Source organism: Salarias fasciatus, chromosome 2 (assembly GCF_902148845.1).
Source record: "Salarias fasciatus chromosome 2, fSalaFa1.1, whole genome shotgun sequence".
In the NCBI taxonomy this organism is placed as follows: Eukaryota; Metazoa; Chordata; class Actinopteri; order Blenniiformes; family Blenniidae; genus Salarias; species Salarias fasciatus.
Window position 1 is genome coordinate 29,551,103 of NC_043746.1, and position 19,549 is coordinate 29,570,651.

The following is a 19,549-nucleotide window of genomic DNA, read 5'->3' on the forward strand; positions in this document are numbered from 1 at the left end:
TGTTCGAGATAAAGCTTTCAAATCAAATCAAATCAAAACAATTAGCCTGACTGGTAAAATAAATCTTCAATAAATAAAATGGTGAAACAGAAGTACAACATGGGAAAAGAGCTACAGGAAAGCCAAATTAAAGCAGTGACTTTTCAATTTACATTGAAATGTAGCTGAAATTGAGATGATCCTGTCAGATTCATCCAGACCTTTTGACCTCCGCGGCTTCAGGCATTGGAGCCGGGAGACGAACGCCGTGCACGTTGAAGCCTGGTCCCTCACTTCACGCAGCGCGTTCTGCCTCCTCAGGCCCACTTCTGTCCAGCAAGACATGAACACAGCAGCTCTTCATGTAATCTACGTGCTCACCATGGACCGTAGCGGTGCGAGAGGACCGGTGGAGTTTTCACTGGGCGCGTTTACATGGACCACGTATAAGCGGATTATACATGGAGCGGATTGTAAGATGTGTCATGTAAACGGATCCGCTTCACTCGGAGCAGATTGTATTTTGGAGCCGATTGAATGAGGTGGTCTACACCGATCGACAATCCGCTCCGTGTCCCTTATAAACGCCGACTGACAGCGGAGCGGATTAAACAGGGGAATATTTGTTCCGCGCATGCGTTCCCTCATACGTAGCGACGTGTGCAGTAAACAGGAAGCAGCACAGTCAAAAAACCAGCAGAAGAAAAACACTGGTTGAAAAACACTTTTTTAATAAAAAATCCCTACAGAACAAACACTGGAGAGGCAAGATGGAACCAAATCGCGCAACAGCGAGTTGTATAATACAAGCGATCGTCCGGCCGGTGTTATGGATTAACTGGTTCCCGTGTTAACGAATGACGACGGAGGTCTGTGTAAACACATGCTGATAACAAAAGTTGTTAAATTAAGACTCACAAAAGACGTTAGATGTATACACTCCCTGCAACTGTTGAAAACCGACGTTCGCCAGAACGTCTACATGTTTCAGTCATCTATTGGTCACAAGTTAACACGGGCACCAGTTAGTTCGAAACATCGGCATGGAGCAGAGCTCACACCGAGACGTGGCACTCGGCGCAGCGGTGCTGCAGCCAGGGGAGCAGCTGCTTCTTCAGCAGCGCATCATGGAGATGTTGGGACCTTATTTGAGCAGATATCAGCAGATAAAAACTCTCTGCTCGGCGCTGAGGACTGCTGCTGCAGAGCTAAAGACCTGCAAGTTCCTTGTGAGACTTTGTGCGCATGTCACAGGACGCTGTATAATCCGCTTCACCCAGGGTCCTTGTAAACGAGGATTCATCGTGGATCACTTCATGAATACACTCCGTTTAATACGATTGTTTACAATCGGATTGAAAAAGCAGCCATGTAAACTGGGCCACTGTAAAACATCATCGTGTAAACAGGATTTCTGTTTCCTCCTGTGAGTGTGTGATATCTGGAGGTTTTTGGAGCGCTGAGGTAAAGTGGGTGTAATCTGAGACGATCACGCAGCGCCCTGTCAGCCTCGCTCTGGTGTCCGTTCATCACCGAGCCGGTGGCTTCTGTCCGGCGTTTCCTCTCCAAACACTGCATGTCAGAAGTCTGTTCCCAGCATGCCTTGTGTGCATACATGTGGATTACGCTGGCGAGGGAACAATGTAGCAGTGCGTGACCCCCCCCCCCCCCCCCCCACCACCGCCTCCGAGCTGGAACATTCCAGCGTGTGACCCCTCCGAGGCCCCCCGCCCCGTGTTGCACCCGGAGGAATGTCGCCGCTCCGCGGTCCCACAGCCTGGCGCTGCTCCGTCATCCCAGGAAACAATCCCAGCGGCTCCCGTTCTTTTTCTGTCCTGCTCGCTCCGAGCTGGGAGGAATGTGTTGTTTTTCTCACACTAACGTGTTTTTTTTTAAAGCCGGCATTGTTTTGTGCTCCTGGAGCGAGGCGTCCGCCCACGGCGCTCTCTGAACACTCCTGCCTTCTGATCACTTGCTGTTTACTATGGCTGCTGCTGCTGCCTGTGAAGCGGAGGCTCAGGCTTCAGGGGGAAGTCGGATTTGGAGCGATGACTTTTTCACAGTTTGTAGTTGACGACCAGGGGAAAAAAAAAAAAAAACACTTTTTGTTTACCTTTGCTATGAAACAAACCTCATCTGAATCTCTGCTTATTATTGTAGGACAAACTGATGCAGTCCGTCAATTATGTAATCAAGGCTCGGATCAGCAGGTTTTCACTGGAGAGTGAGATAAATGGTCTCTACACCCAAAGAGAGAATAATCTGAACAACCAGCTGTCCTCTCCTGAGCTTTGTGTCTTTAAAATCAGCTTTTATTTCCACATACCAAAAGTTACATAACTAACAGGAGAAGAGGAGCTCCAGTGTCGAGGGGAGAGCGGCCCACTCGTCCTTCGCCAGCCGTCCCGCCGGACCATGATGCAATGCAGCCGCACAGTTTAAATGTTTACACATGTGGATTAATCCAGATGTCAAGTAGACTCAGCTGTGATTCAGATGTTTAAGAAGGATGTGAATCAGGTTATCATGTGAAACAATCAGACTGCATCGATCAGCAGTTGTGTTTTTCAGCAGGATGGATCTGAAGTGCTCCTTTGACATGACATGTGACACGTTATTCATCACACACACCTGTGTTTTCATCAGACCCTTGCATCAGAACTCACCGTGGCTGTGTTAAAACCCTCTGCAGAGCATTTAATCAGCTCGCTCACCTCGCAGCTTCGCTCTTCAGCCCTCGGATTGCGTGACATTGCTAACAAATGTCTGATTGATGTGATTATGAGCCCGTTAATTGTGCGTGCTGATTTGTAACGACCTTGCTCCTCCTCTCCTCTGCTCTCGTCCCCGCAGGATAATGTGTGAGACGGTGCGCTACGAGCGACACGAGGCCAACGAAGTGCTGTACTAGTAAGTATCTGGACGTGAGCGGTGGATGCTGCTGCTGTTTCACTTAAACTCAACAAAGGATGAGCGACTGGGTGTAATGCGAAGTGTGGGCTGGGGTTATTGATGAGCCCGGCCGAGGCGGCTCCATCACTCACTGGCGAGAGTGTGTTTGTGTGGATGTGGGTCAGTGTCACAGTGAATCACCCTGCAGCGCGGCTGAGGAACCGGGCCCTCCGCTCCACTCGCAGCTCCGCTCAGTGACTCAGCGGGGGATGAATCCACACCGCCGGTCCTGGAGCGAGCTGCTGGGGTCTGGAGGGGGGCTGTGGATGGGTGGAAATCAGCCCTGCGTGTCGTTTCAGGACGATCTGCGAGCTTACATACACTCAGTAATGCTAGCATGGTTGTCTTCAAGACTGAGAATCAAGGTTTTTTTCAGGCAGACAGGTCGTAACGTCTACCAGAAGTAAACAAAGCGTTTTGGCAGCGATTTTTCTCTTTCTTTCTCGATTAACTTTGATGCTACAGCTTTGAAAATGTCCTCATTCTTCTGCTCCCGTCCATCCACTCTTTTCATTATATCCATTTCTTCTGAGGCTCCCGTTAAATAAATCGTCTCCATACGAGTCGAACTGCTGGCCGCCACCTTGGAATACTGCATCATGGCGACAGATGAGCGCGCGCAGAACAACCTGAAGGAAGTCCCGCCTCATTTTCAAAGAATTCCGCTCCCAAAGGAGAATAACCGGCTGGTCTGTTCGGATTTGAACTTACTTCTGAACAAAGTTTTCAGGCGGTTACACATCATTTTGGAGCTTTATTCAGATTTAAACAGGAATAAAAAAGTCCCATGTAAACACGCTGCAGATAAAGATAAGTATTATTCCTTAGTAAAGATGAAGAAAGATTGAAGTTTTAGGGAAATGAAAGGTGAATTAATGGAAACTTCATGTGAGAAAGTTTAAAATATAAACATAAAATACATTTCACATAAAATATGTGAAATGTTAAGTGATCACAGTGGGATTCTAAAATAATAAATGTAATAGAAAGGCTCTGTTTACTCCTGGTGATGTCTGTTGTTCTCTGCAGTGTGTGTCTGTATGTGTGAGTAGTTTCACTACAAAAACAACAAACGGCGCCAACTAGTGGCCCGACATGAAAACAGCAGGAAGCAGATCTGTTCTTCCAGAGTTCTCCAGGGTTAATATGATCAGGAAGCTCCAGGGACGGCCTCTGAAATCATCTGGATTCTGCCTGAAATGCTGAAACAAAAGCAGAGGCTGTCACACGCTGACGTCCTCCGAGCACCCGCCGAGAGAATTAAGACACTTAATTAACTCTGTCAGCGTCTCAGGAGGCTGGAGGGGGGCGCACCGTCCCTTTCCCCGTCTCCTGATCCCTCTGTGTGTGTGTGTGTGTGTGTGTGTGTGTGTGTGTGTGTGTGTGTGTGTGTGTGTGTGTGTGTGTGTGTGTGTGTGTGTGTGTGTGCGCTCATGTTGGGGGTGACGTGGAAAAGTCAGCACCTCATTAGAAGCCCCCTCGCTGGAGTGGGAGCTGATTAAACAATAGGACTGCAGATGAAGCGTCGGCCACATAATGGAGTCCGGGTCCACAGATTCCCTCAGGCTCTCCACGGCGCACCACACACACACACACTCACACACTCACACACACCGGCCCACACACTTTTAATCACGTCGAGTGTGTTCAGGGATGCTGCGAATGTAAATATGTGCATGGAGGATTAGCAGGTCACAGCTAAACTGATTAAAACCTCAAACTGATTACAAGGCTTGACATTTCTGTCTGTGCCAAACATGCAGTGTGAGATTTCATCTTTTTGCTGGATGAATGCAGATTGAAGATAAAATGTTCATCCTCCCTTCTTTGAGAGTATTTTAGTGTTTGTTTTTTTTTTTTTTTAAGTAGCGTTACACTTTTTTAAAAACAAGTTTAAACTCGCCGTTTGAGCGCATTAAGACATCAGATTCTAGTGGGGTTTAAAGCCCCTCCCTCCGCTTCCCCGTTGCCATGGTGACTGGTCATCTCGGGACTCTATTGATGCTGTCTCATTGTAGTTGTGGCACACGTACTGAACTCCGGGTCAAACTACTCCAACTTGAACAAACTGACTCAAATCAGCTGATTTTGAACTGAAAACTCATTTCTGTAGAGATGCGAAGATTAGTGTACGTAATGGTGACAATGGAGCCGCCAAACACGGGCCTGTCAACGTGAGCTGAGGCTGTTTTAATCTGAGGCTGTGGATCTTCGGCGCGGTCGGAGCAGGACGGAGGCGCCGCGATGTGAAGCAGCTGAAAGCCAGCCATGCAGTGGGTGTAGGGAGCCCACTCCGTCTCCTCTGACCCCCTGAAATCCATCACTGCTCACCGCTGTCATTAAGACGGACTCATCTGCACTTCAGCGGACGACTGCAGGATGATTAATGTGTCGGAGAAGCAGAAGCTGTTGATGATGAGCAGCTCGCACAGGTCGGCTGGTGTCAGGTCTTTATTTTGTGCGTTTCGTTTCTGATGTGTAGAACAGGGAAGGTGGGAGGCCGAGTTTAGACCACATCCTGCTCTAGAAGAACAACTTTTAATTTATCGGTGATGAACGTTTTCATTATATATAGCGAGCTAATGAAACGTGGAAAAGTCAGGCTGGAAACTTTCCTCCTTCCAGTGAGCAGAATCCCAGAAAGGTCGAGTGTTGACTCTTTACTCCGTCATTGAGTTTTCCCCCCGTGGATAAACGTCTTGTTCCTGGGATCAGCGGCCGACTCCCTGAAGGCGCCGCCGTGGTATGTAGCTGACGTCCAGCACAGTGTTGTTGTTGTTGTTGTGGACTGACGTGCCTTCGGCCTGAGCGGGCTGCAGATGCTTCAGATACGTACGCCCGTCAATAATATAGGCTTTCCAGGAATAGTTTGGCTTCGATATTCTACGGCAGCGTCTGTGATTTCACATGAGTGCGGACTTCTTATAACACTCTCAATCTCTGGAATGGGATTTTCCAACTAGAAGCTATTGAAGATGCATGTTTAGCTAGCTAAACGGTCGATCCGCCCATCCCCCGACCACCCGGCACCAGAAATATCAGTAACTGCTGCACGTCAAATCGCTCTCCAGGTCACAAAGAATAAAGCTTCGTGAGGCTCAGTCAGGAACACCGCCGCTCGTAACGTCTCCAGCTGCGTACCTGACCTGATTCACGCCTTTACGAGGTCGTTGGTCTGATAAGTGGAAAAGCCGATTTCAGAGATGCTGAAAGTGACAGTTTTGTTCATAGCGGTTAGACGGTCGTCATGTGACCGCTGGGTGTGAATGAGTGAGTGTGTTCAGGTGAGATCCTCCTTATCCAGGATGTTTCTGAAGCCACGGAATCCCAGTAACCCTCTCTGCTCCTATATCCTGCTCACGTTGTTTCATCTAGTGTGAGCTGGGTCGTTTGAGGATAAAGACTCGCTCTGGGACGAGCCTGAAAGCGCTCTTGAAGTCAGCTGGCGGAGCGTTGTTGCCCTCCGAAGGGGAGCGTTGGCGCTCTCCCCCCCGGGCTGAGCCACGGAAACGCAGCGGGTTATTTTCTTTCTGCTTTATTGGCTCGTTTCATTTGCTCGAGTGTGTACATGGTGTCATCGATTCCAGTCGCGTCTTGGCACAGTTGTGTGTTTGCATGCGTGTGTGTGTGTAAGCTTGCATGTATTAACCTATAAAAGTCAGGCACGGCTCTCCCAGATAAGAGCCGGGCATTAAACAGCAGCGGATCAGATTGAGTTTCCTCCTCTGCAGGATCTTAATCAGCCTGCTCCTCTAAAAATACAAGCTTTTAACAGCCTGTCTTCATGTTCTCATCTGGTTCCAACAATGGCAGTAACGTGCCGCTCTAAAAGTCAATGGCGGGATTTAATTGTGATGGCATCTCTTATTAAGTTGTCTGGTGTGTGTTTTGCAGTGAGATGTGTCTAACAACAGCTAATACTGCAGTACTCTCCAACTAGAATGTAGAGAAACGCCCTTTGAACCGTTTTATGATGGTTAACACAGATACGTTTCTTATTAGATAGCGCAACAAGCCTGCAGGTTTTTACTATATTCACATTAAACTTGTGTAGTAAATAATGTACTCCCGAGCTTTAATTTGCTTCAGCGTTTGTTTTTTTTTTTCCTACATGTTTGCATTTTTTTTTTTTTCTTGTTGTGCAGAAATCCATAATGTTGCGTGAAATGTATGGCAGTGACCCAGTTAGAGAGCGGAGCGCTCCCTGCAGCCGGCGGCAGCAGCGACAGCAGGATAAGGGCTAATAGTTAGGAAAGTGCTCATCTTTACAGCCTGTGGCTCCAGATTGCTCTAACACACACACACACACACACACACACACACACACACACACACAGGCGCTCTGTATCTCATGAAAACATCCCATCCTGCGAAAGTGGGACCCTCTCAGGATTTCCAATCCCGGGATTACGGAGCTAAAGCGTCCTGAGTCAGAGGCTGACCTGGCACACGGCGCAGTGTCAAGAGGCTTTCTCTTCCTCCATATCTGCTCTCTCAGTGCAACCCTTCACCCCTGACCTCTCTGGCAGGCGCGCTCCCACAGCTTGGCACCAGCTGCGCCGGGAGGTTTGGAGCTCGCGCTTCACAACCGGCAGCTCCTGAAATGTGGAAATGAGGACAGGCTCGGTGTTGGAACTGGACGGAGCGATCAACAGGTGACAGAGCGGTGTCACAGGCTCCTCGTCTACCGAACTGCCGGAGAATCAAATAACAGAAGAGCAGGTCTTCATGAGGACAGTGAGAGGACAATGGAGCCGAGGAACCGCGAGCAGACGGTGTTGTTTTGACCTCTGGCCGGGGTTCAGAGGCAGCAGCTGTCGGAAAGTCGCCCCTGTCCTGCGACTGGCGCTGGAAGTGACGAGCAGAATCTGCTGGCGTTCAGCGGCGGGCCGGTCAGGGCCGAAACACGGCGGGGGACGGACCGGAGCTGCGATCAGGTCCCGGTGGCCGGCCTGGTTATGTAACTCCAGAACACCGTGTCCCCCTGACAGCCGTCGTCTCAGAACTGTCCCGCTCGACCCGGGACAAAAGCCATCGCAAAGGAAGGACGGGTCTGGGTGGACGGAGTCCTGTAAAGGATGCAGGTGGAAAACGGACGCCCCAAAAATAGAAATGCAATGTAATACGACAGCATGATTCCACAAAATCAGATGAGACGACAAAAATGAGAAGTCCAGTGAGCCAGTGGAGTGTTTCTGAGACATAACGCCGACTTGAAGATGGGACTGAGGGGTATTTTTTTGTGGCGTTGGTCCGTCTGCAGTCTCCATGTCACTCTGCGGTTCCTTTTTTAGTCTGCTCGCCGGACTCCTGAAGCCCGGAGGCCGGCTTACATAATGTCCTCCCATCGCCGTGCTGCTCGGCCTCTCCGGAGGATCCCACCGAGAAAGCAGCAGCTTGAAACGCTCATTGTTTGGACTTTCTCCTGTTTTTTTCCCCAGTGTGTTTCTCAGGACGGACACGCCTCTGCGTTTCAGTCATTTCTAAAGATTTGTGACGCAGCCCGGCGAGGAGACGCTCGACATGAACTTTGAACAAATGACAACAAGGTGAAGCTGAATGGCTGAGTGAAAAAAAAAAAACCAAACTCTTCTTTTCTTGTAAAATTCTCCTTCATGTGGTGAAAGTGTTCACCTGCCCCCCCTCCTCTGGAGTAACCCCGCTCCCCCCGGTGCAGGCCTCCCTGTGGGGGTTTTGCTGGATGGTGCTGAGCGTTCGACGATCGCTTCCAGCACGCCTGACCCAGTTCAGTCAAGCTGTCGTGGTACATAAGAGCCTTCTCTCTCCTACTTTTTGGTCTCCTTTCTCCTCCTCCTCCTCACGTGAGGTGCCTCCTCCTCTCCACACATCTGCGCCCCAGCAATTAATAATTCATCCTTTGATTCAACTTGTTCCCGAATGCAAAGAAGAGGCACGCAGGGAGCGGAGGAGTCGGCTGGAGATGGGTGGAGGAGCGGGCCGGGGCGGGCCGCCTGCAGCCTCGTTAGCAGCGCTGCTGCGGCAGGTGTACGGCGGGAGCAGCCATCTTTTACCTCTCCGTAAGCGGAAAATCAGCCGACGTGAGAGCGAGCATTGATTTCTCTCCACCTCTGGTTTCAATTAGAAAGTCTCACTTGGACGGGGCGATAATCACCGGCGAGCAGCCCGGAGACGGTCGGACGGGAACACGCAGCTGGAGGACGCGCTCGGAGAGCCGTGCAGTCACGCCAGGCTCCAGCTCCCCCGTCTGCCTTCAGGGCAGCCACAGCATTAAAGACTCTGCTCATGCTAAAGCAGAACACAACAGGAAATGAGTCTTTTCTTCACAGTAATCCACGCCATGACCGCATATTTCAGGAGAATCTTCTCAATTGTTATGCAAGCACCGCACGTCGTACATATTTCCAGGTTTAGACACCAACCAATGTTAAGAAAGTCGTCAATAAGCCCTCATCATTGATCCTTCTCATCAATCCTATTAATTATCCTTCACTCTGCAGTCCAGCTAATGTAATGTAAGGCGTGTTAAAGTCTCCCAGTGAGCTGCTAACACAACACAGACTGCACTCACTATTAAAATGATGAGAATTCTCACGTTTAGTTTGCATGTTCTTTCTCGTGTTTCTCTGTGCACTCTGACTTCCTGCCTCAGTTTGAAAGCATGTATCTGCGTCCGGTTGGTATTGTAATATTACCACAGTTAATGGTGTGTTTGACTACTTTACACACATCACTCACTTATTAATAATAATGAAATTGTGTCCAAACTTGAATAAAAGCATACGTTAAATTATTCGGTTTGTTGAGGTGACGCAGATTTTAATAACATCAGACTTGATCTGTGTTTCGTCCTTTCAGGGAAAAAAGCTCATTGTTGTTGTCGCTGGATGTTTTTTCTTGTCACGAGGCTCAAAATCAGAAGTGAAAGCCGGTTTTTTTGATACTGCCGTGCCTATTTTTGTCCATCCACCACCGACAGACAAGTCAAGTTCCAGCGCCGGAGCCAGACGGTATCAGTGTTACATGTCACGTTAATACCTCCGTCTGTGGGTTTCTTCTTCTTCCTCCCTGTCGGAGACGTTCGCCGACATATTTGATTGACGAAGACGTTCAAACGCTCAAAAATGACATTTTGTATTGATTGCTCTGATCAGTAGTGAACATAGCAGCTAAATTTAGCCCGTGCTTGAAGGAGCATGTGTTCCGGTGGACAGTTGGACTGAATCCAGATGAGAGGAGCTGGTGGAGGTGGAGCTGGTGGAGGAGGAGCTGGTGGAGGAGGAGCTGGTGGAGGAGGAGCTGGTGGAGGCGGGGGTTAATGAGCAGGAGTCGACTGTACCGAGACTGAAAGTGACCCGGAGCAGAGCGGTTTCTTATGCTCCGCTGACTCTTCGAACCCCTCGGAGCGATCGCGCAGATTAAAAACAAGCATTAACGTCTTTTATCCATCTCTCTTTAGCATTTGTTTACATTCTCAGTAGTTCAACATCCCGCTCTGGTAATCCGGCTCGTGGCGGCCATCGAGGATCCAGATTATCTCCCTTCAATCCCCGCGCTCGCTCTGAAGGCCCGAGGATGAGCGGGATGAGGAAGAAAACCAAACGGAGGCTTTTCAGAATCTGTGTTATCCCTCCAACATCAGCAGCGGCGGCGGCAGTCCTGGTTTCATATCTTCACGGACGAGACGCTTCTCCCTTCAACTTTGATATTTCTTCATAAGTGAACAAGCGAAGCCGCTTGAATCTTAGAAAGTCACCTTCTCAAATCAGAACTGCAGAAAAAAAAAAGTCAGTGTTCAGTTGGATGCAGTGAAGATGTGACTGCCGGATGCGTCACGCCGGGGTCAGCCTGGGGTCACTCAGTCTGCCATGCCCAGTTTCCTGGTGTGTGTGTGTGTTCGGGTGTGGGAGGAAGAGGATGAGTCTGCTCTTCATTCAGATTTCTCTCTCTCTCTCTCTCTGCACTCTCCACTCTCATCTTTCTCATGTCTTCTCCGTCGTCCTAATATCAACCACATCAGACGGTTTCCTCTGTGGAATCGGTTCTCTAATGTGGGGGATTGTGTTTTTCTTACGATCACTACGAGAAGTTTGAGAAGCGATAAAAAGAAAATAATCAGCTTCAGAAGTTCTGTTGATTCAAAAACGGGTCAGGTTCACGATATGTTCTGAGGCTGGTGAGGATCACAGTGTCTCTCTCTCGCTCTCTCTCTCACACACACACACACACACACACAGCTCTTAAAAGGGTTTTAAGGGAGCAGATGTTTTAAAGCTGCTCAGTTGATCGTTGTGTAACGTTTCCTTCTCACCCAGCTTCTCTCAAACATAAACCCTGTTTTCCGTCCACATCTCCAGCAGACGGTGTTAATTCGTGTCTTTTTTTTCCCCCCTCTATCTTGCAGCCCTGACGACATAGGAAGCTGCTGGTACATCCTGTTGTCCGGCTCCGTTTTCATCAAGGAGTCCATGTTTCTGCCCCGCAGCAGGTAAGATCGTCACCCGTCGCGGCACCAGCGAGCGAACGAGGGAGAGAGAGAGGGAGCGCCGTCCTCCCGTCCGTCCAGCAGCAGAGTCGCCGTCTGCAGGCAGGACGGAGACGGCGGGCGCAGATTCAGTTTCTGTTCACAGCTGAGCTTTCTGACTCTGTAGAAACTTAAACAGATCTTTTTTTAAATTTTTTTTATCTGATTTATCTCAAAACTCCTCACTTATTTCTCTTCCAAATACTTTAAAGCCATCAAACGTTATTCAACTGTTATAGTGTCGGTTATTAAGAAATAAAAGGCATTCTAGTTTCCGTGAGATTGCGTTGACAGTTTTAAGCAGATCCATGTGACTCCCGTCACATAATTCCAGCAGCAAACAGGAAGATGGACTTTCTGTATTTCTTCATCAAAAAAAAGTAGCATTGAAATATAAAAATGCTGCTTTTTCTCTTTAACCTTATTTATATAAAGTCGTATTCCACATAAGTGACAGCAGGCATAAAGCTAGTCTGACATTCTCTCTAAACCGTCAATAACAACCAGGAAAAACACAAATTCCCTTCAAAACATTTCGTCTCATGGAAATGTCTCCAGCGTGACAGAACGCAGGGAGTTAGAATTACTAATAGAAGCTGTGTAGTAGTGAGTAGATTTAAAAGTCATGAATTAGTGCATCTACAGTCCACGGTGAGCACGTCTGTGCAGCATCTCAGACCTCGGTTTGGAACCTTCAGTGTCTCGGCTTCTATATTTTGCATTGATCTGAATATGGGACAGGAAGTGGGCGTGTCGCGTTTGGGGGTTTTGATATTGACGCTGAGAAACCAGAGGGAGAGACCGGGCTGGTGTGTCAGTGGGAGGAGGGGGAGCCTGTGTCCAGCTCCCAGCTTCAGCAGGACCCCAATGCTGCGAAGCTGCTGTTTCACAGGGGCTCTGTTACATGAACCTCCTCTGTGGGCGTCTGCAAAACAATGATCTCTTCATCCGCCGGGCTTGTGTAACACACCTACAGCCGCCGGGCGCTGGAGGCCGTCGCTGGGGGGCCGGGGGGGTGGGGGGGCAGCGGTCATCGTGTGGACGTGGGAGGCCTCACAAACCAAAGGCTCCATCGGAAATGTGCCAAAAAGCTGCTCCTCTCTTAAACCTAACCTTTTCAGTTTTGCCAAGGTGAAAGTGTGTGTGTGAGTGTGTGTGTGAGTGTGTGTGTGACGCCGGAGGGGGATTTGCAGGTATTGGCAGATTAAAGCTAATGTCCAGCCGCAGTCAGAGCAGCTGCAGCCCTGGAAGTGTGTCTGAAACACACTGCATTATTCCCTCCTGTCTCTACCCATAATGCTGCATGTTGCAGCTCTTTGCTTTAAATTCTTGGACGTGAATCACCGGTAGCTTCAATCTACAGAAAGGAAAGAAGCCCATTTTGATGGTTGAATGTTTTTATTTTTCTGAAGTTGTCTGGTTTGTTTCTGCTTCTGCAGGTTGAGGATCTTCTCTATGTGCTTGTAATTTGACACCAGCCTCATTTGGGTTTTCAGTGAGACGATAATCTGCAGGGTCAGGTTCCGATAAGCTCGGCGTCTTGACGCGTCCGTCCTCTGATGGAGGAGACTGACGCTTCGGAGACCGGCTGGAGGTCAGAATACAGCAGGGGAAGCTAGCAGCTGGACGGCGTTAGCATTAGCATGAAGACCATGGATGAACATTGTAGAAGCTTCTCTGGAATCAAACCGTGGTCCTGTCTTCTGGTCATGGAAACATGTTGTCCAAGTGTCAGGCTGTGTGAGAGGACAGGATGTTACTGGCTTCGTCATCGGTTGAGTCAGTTGTCAGCCGCTGCCGCTCTGAACGCGCTAAAACTGGCAATTATTGCCGAGCGTGTTCATTTGGTCGCCGCTCGGCTCCCAGCTGTGCGGAGGCTGTGTCATTACCGTCCTCTCCGCATCTTTTCCCCCATGTCAGCTTCTCACATCTGATCCGGTTTGTCTTGATGGAAGGAGTGTTTTCCCTAAATCTTTCAAATTTATGAGTCAATCGTATTTCAGGCAGATTTTTATGGTGAAATTCACAGCGGAGAGCTTAGAAGGCAGAACAATCGGCCACCGAGCAGAAAAAAAGGCTGATGAAGACACTTTTTTAACTTCTTACAGATCAGCAGTTGCAATTTTGTATGAAGGCATCCAGAAAACAAACCCAGAGAGAATCTCAGAGCAGTGACGGACGGTTGATTCACCGACATATTGAGATAACATGTTCACTTAATTCACATGTACTGAAGGGAGAGCCTTTACGGCTTTAAACACAACTGAACATTTTCAGTTTATTTCATTCTGGGTTTGTTTATTCAGACTTTGGGACAGCAGATCATGTGACTGGTGTAAAAACCAAAACCCTGTTTGTGAAGCTATTTTAAAGAAAGCTTGAAAAAACCAGCAATTTGGCCCAGAAACCACAAAACACATTCAGCTTCCACTTCATCAGAAAGCATGAGAAATGTGTGTGACGGTCAGAAAGTTTCAACAGAAGGGGGGCGCCGTCCACACCTACCCACTCCTCCACAACACAAACACACACACACACACACACACACACACAGGAGCACAGAGTCCAGCCCCTCACACACTCGTAACTCGGCAGCAGGAAGTGAGTGTACGCTGGAATGCTGACTGCCGGCGGAGCCACTCATTACACAGAGAGCGGGAGGGAAGGGGGCAGAGCCAGCGGACAGAGCCTGATCCACACACACACACACACACACACACACACACACACTCACACTCTGCTGGACTCTTAGCCGGCGTGGCGGGGTGTGTCGGACGGTATGCTGCGCGGTGTCCGGACCCGGGTTTTGTTTGTGGGACTTTCTGTGGACTAGCGGAGCCGGACTCAGGACTGTGACTGGGAGGGTCTGTGGGTCTGATCATCGGTCACTGTGTGTCACTCTCTGGGAGTGTCTGGTGAGTGTCCAGTCAACACACACACACACACACACACACACACACACACACACACACACACACACACACACACACACACACACACACACACACACACACTCCAGCTTCACTTCACGCTCTGCCTGGACGCCCCTGCCGCTGCTGGAGCCCGGTCCCTCAGCCGGGAGCTGCTGGTTGAAGTCTGGAATGCGAGGCATGGCTCTGATGTTATTTTGGATTTGTCAGTGAGTGTGTGCGTGTGTGTGTGTGTGTGTGTAGCGCGCTGCCAGTGGAAGGGGTGTGTGCTTCATGTTCAGGAGGGGTTACACACAACTTCTGGCAACTTTGAAAGCAAAACAGAGACGGCGCTCCAGCTGCGGGGAGAGAATGCGGGAGATGAACGCTCGACGGCGTGACGAGTGAAGTGACTCTCTTTCTCTCTCTCTCTCTCTCTCTCTCCCTCTCTCCCTCTCTCTCTCTCTCTCTCTCTCTCTCCCTCCCTCTCTCCCTCTCTCTCTCTCTCTCTCTCTGTCTGTCTCTCTGCCCTTTTCTCCCCGCTCTCACAATGTCAGCCCTGCTGTATTTCTGGAAGCAGAAGTCACGAGTCGCTGGCACATTCTCGGCCGCCCCGTCCGCTTCTATTTCAGCCGCGGTGGGTCAAAGGTTCCGGCGGTGCGAGCCCCTGGGCCACGCCGCCGCTCCGCCGTTTGTGTTTGCACGGCGAGAGCCGGGTGGACGGCAGGCGCCACCAGCCCCCCATGCTGTTTTCATTGACTTCTGAATCGGTCCGGACGCTTCCGCTCGCTGACCCCCCCCCTCCCCTCCTCCCCGTCTCTCTACTGGCCCTGACAGTCTTGCATAACCGGGGAGTTTAATCTTTGCCCTCCTTGTTGGGGGAAAGCAGGCGTGCTCTCTCGGCTGACCAGAGCAGGGCTGCAGACCGAGCCCGCTCCGGACCGGGCCGGACCGAGGCCGTGGCGGTGGCGGGGGGCCGCCCGGCCGGCAGCCCGCTGATGCATGTGGAATGACATTCCAGACACCCGGCCGGTTGTGTAACGGGGAGGAATGCAGGGGAGCCACGGGTCAGCCGGCGCTCCGGCAGCTTCAGGGGCTTAATTTGAAAATGAGATTCTGGCCGGAGCGTCTGATGACAGGACGGAGCTGTTTTCCTGACCTGACGTTACGCCCTGCATTAATGCTGATCGGACGCAGCAAGCAGTGTTTCTATAACGGCTCCAAAATGACAAAATGGCAACTTTCACTTCATTTCTGAGTCTGGTTTGACTTTTGACTGTTTGAGCACTGGACACAGTAATACAGATGGGCAGACATGAGGAGGAGGAAGCTGCTGCAGCTTCCTCCTCCTCATGTCTGTCCATCTGTAGTACTGTGTCCTTGGTCAACCTTCAGTGGACGAGCTCCTTCCATCTTGACCTCTGGCATCCGGTGTGTTTTTGGTGTGTGTGTTAGTCTGGCCTGTCCTGCAGAGCAAAATGGTGAAAAGAGACCGAATGAGTTAAATCTCCTTGCAGTGCTAGGCCCTGTTTCCACCATGAAAACCCCAGACTTTCAATGAGTTTTGAGTATCTGTAGCCCGGTGCCACTTTATGAAAACGGCTCCCAAGGTGGAACTTTTTGAGAAGCTCCGTCTGCATGGAAACGAGCCTTGTTGGATTGGAAGGAAGGAATATGTGTCTCTGTCAGGTAACGGAGTCTTGTATCATCAAACCATCAGCTGCACTAAATGAACAAAGGGGAGGATTTTCACGATTTAAACTCTGGTGGTGTGTCCTGTTATCAAGATGACAGTGAAATGTCCACGAAACGATCCTGTTTGTTTTAGATAAACCACCGATGTGGTGTAACAGAGCCGGACTGAGCAGACTCGGGGTTCGTCCCCGGCTCTGTCATTTAGTCCCTTCAGTCAGAAATGGAGGCGTTTCGGTCAGACCGTTGATTTTCCAGCGTTCAGCTAGCAGTTTGAAGCAGGTGAGAGCTGAGTGTCGGAGCTCTTCCCAGGTAAGAAACCAGGGTGTGGAGGCTTTCGTGGGGTTGAGTCTAGACAGGAGTTGTTTGGTTTCAGCAAGGTCTTCAAACAGGAGTCAAACCCAAACGGCTCGTCCGTTTCCCAGCAGGATTCCTCTTTCTGAGTTCCCTACTTTTGTCTCGAGTTGTGTAAATTCCTGCCGAGTGATTTCCTGTTGACAGCAGATTATAAAGAGGCCAGGTGAAGATAATGATTACTGAGCAGCAGTTTACAGATTTATAGATTTGCAGATGGGCAGAGCGCCAGCAGCAGCAGCTATATGTGGAACGTGTGACGGTGATAATGTCTGCTTGATGCTCGGTTGCAAGAGTTCCATACCTGCTGCAGAATCTGGCACCTCTCTTATCTCCTTCCTGTCCTCTTATCTGCTCTGTAAGTGTGTCAGCCAGCACACACTGCAGTTCTCAGGGAAGAAAAAACACCGATCTTGCATCAACTGTCGGACCTGAATTCGTCAGCGCTGAATAATTCATGCGGATCTGTCCGAGCGCGGGCCGGCGCATCATTAGTGGAGGTAATAGACTTTAAATATTTGGATGGGTCAGACTTGTGTGACGGCGCCGGTTGCTGCAGAGACGCCTTCCTCCCCGATGGTCTGCGCTCTGGCGGGGACAGTCGGGTGTTTATTGAAGGCTTTACGTGCCATTCCCGCTGCACGTTAGTCACTCTGCAGCTCTTGTTCTTGATATTTGCTGTGAGACTAGTCATGGTGCAGTGGAGGCTTTAATCTCCAAACAAGACACTTTTGTGTGAAGGGGGGAAAAAAACCCTCGCCCTCCCACCCCCCTCTTACTCTCCACTTCTATAATCCCTGCGTTAATGTCTCACGTTGCCGGTGGCGTTGGCCTCCTGTAAAATGGAGGGTTGGATTACTGATGTCAGGAATGCAGCGGGGGAACGTGATTGAGCGAGTCGCCGTGCCGGTTGGCGTTCGGTGGCCTTTCCCGACGCGTGACGTCTGGAATCGCTCCCCACGAAGAAGAGGCTGGGCGGGACGGGAGCTCTCACCGGCTCCCCGGAATCATCTTCAGGTTGTGAGAGAACGGCGGCGTTCGTCTCGGCTGGAGGAACGAGGGTGAAAACACTGAGCAAGCTGTCCGTGTTTGGCCCTGCGGTGGAATCCAGGCCCGTGTGCGTCGGGGATACGAGCAGAGTTAGACGGCATTAAACAGAAGCTCAGGCAGAGCAAACAGCAACAATCAGCATTAACCCCGTCACCGCCGCTCAGCCGCCGCCGACTCCACTCTGCAGGAAAACAGACTCGGAGGTATCAGAATAATAAAGTTGTTCAGGTGGAATTGCCGTTCTAGCCAGGAGCAGGTGAAAGGCCGACAAAAGATGAAAAAAAAAAAGAGAGAGAGAGAGAGAAGTTAACAAAAGCTTTGGGACGGAGGCATAAAGGGAAAAGCAAAGCCAGCGAAATTGACTAGAAAATAAAAAAAAGACACGACAAAGAAACCATTATCTGCTCTGCGGCCAAGTGGCAGGTAGACAATCGGAGTCTTTTTACAGCCTGCCGCTGTTTTCTTTCTCCCGGACCTGACTGAGCTGAAGCCGGCGCCTCGGGCCCCGGGCTGCACGGCGCTCAGGCCGCGCTGCGAGTCACGTCCGCAGCGCCGGGCCGACTGATGGGAGCCGTCACCTCTGTGGCCTCGCTGCAGGTCGCCGCGCTTCGCTCTAACTCCGCCGGTCGCTGCGTTCATGAAGGCTTCAGCGTTTTGTCGATATCTCCGCTCGGCTCTCAGTGTTGTCTTTTCTGGCCGGATTGGAGCCTCTTCCAGGCCAGTTTTGTTCCATGGGCCTTATGTTTGGTACGCCCGCCTTCAGTGGGAAGTTCTCCAGTTTTCCAGATTTGATAGAAAGAAAACTTTATTAGTCCTGCCTTCAGCTCTTCTCTAGTTCCTGGTAAAGTTTGATCATGGGTCACAGCCAGTGTCGGTGCAAAGCATTATGGGAAGACGATGGTATTCAATAAGAAACAATACAGGTTGGCAGAATGGTTTCTAAAAGCAAATGTGAGATTCACAAGCTTCAGAGCCACTTTTGAACAAAACTGTAATGTTCTGTCGTTAAACCTGGACTGTGATCTGAATCCTGTAGAATACCGAACATCAACCTGACGGCAGTCTGGAGACGCCGGGGTTTATCTTCCAGCACCGATGTGGATCACATTCTGCTCAGAAACATGTTAAATGTACCGAACAAGGCCGTCCTTGTTGGGTCTGCTGGCTGAGGTCGGCCGCCGGCCGGACAGAAGCGTCATTCTTCAGCAGACCCTCGAGCCGGAGCTCCTCCCGCTCAGACTTTCCACCCCTGCCAGCTCCACGGCCACATTCAGGCCTTTTAATATCCCCGGTTCCCCCGTCCATACTGTCCAAACTGTCCAAACTGTGACGTGCCGAGGTGGACTTTTCCAGAGGCGGTGTTTCCCTCCAGGTGGGAGGAGCCGGGCTCAAAGGAGGAACTGTCCGTTCAGCGTTCCACGCTGCTTGTTTCAGACGAGGCAGAGTCCGTCAGTTCACCGAGAGTCCAGACGTCAACAGGTCCATCAGGAAGCTCACCGGTCCTCTCCTGCTTCTCTCTCCTCCTGCAGTTTCGGGAAGCGATCAGCCGGCAGCCTGCGACGCGGATGTGAGTGCATCGTCCTCGAACCCTCAGAGATGATCGTGGTAAGTCCGGCGGATTTTCTCAGCAGGCTAAGATCAGAAACATCACCTCAAACACACAAACACACACTTGGTAATGGTGATTGTAGTAAATTTACGAGTAGGTTTTAAGCATCAAGGCCCCGTTTACACGACAACACTTCGACTGAAAACAGGAAACTTTCTCAGCGTTTTGTGTGTCTGTTTAATCAGAGCCACTGAACTCCATCTCACTTGAAATGTTTCCACGTGAAGCAGCTCTAATAATAATGCCGATGTTGCTGCTGTCGCACTGCTACTGCTATTGATACTCTTTCAATAGGTGTTTGCTGCTGATGCCAGCTCTGCAGGAACAATAAAAAATGTAATATTTCCTCTATTGCTGCAATATTTTTACATTCACAGAGGAAAACTGCTTTAAAAGCAGAAACTTAAAGTGGGCTCGTGCGCCGCCGAAGTGTAATTACTGTGTTATTAATGATAACAGGAGGGATCAGTGACGTGTAGCTGCGCTCACCGTCAGCGTCAG

General features: G+C 50.1%; 1 protein-coding gene across 6 annotated transcripts in view; it reads left to right on the top strand.

The window, feature by feature from the left end:
• Window positions 1-19,549, top strand: part of rapgef2b (Rap guanine nucleotide exchange factor 2b) — a 76,437-nt gene that overhangs the window by 22,169 nt on the left and 34,719 nt on the right. For all 6 annotated transcript variants that reach the window (XM_030117019.1, XM_030116961.1, XM_030116970.1 and 3 more), the window contains exons 3-5: window positions 2,833-2,889; window positions 11,315-11,398; window positions 18,969-19,044. In XM_030117019.1, coding sequence (XP_029972879.1) covers window positions 2,833-2,889; window positions 11,315-11,398; window positions 18,969-19,044 — 217 coding nt within the window. The remainder of the gene's footprint in view (window positions 1-2,832; window positions 2,890-11,314; window positions 11,399-18,968; window positions 19,045-19,549) is intronic.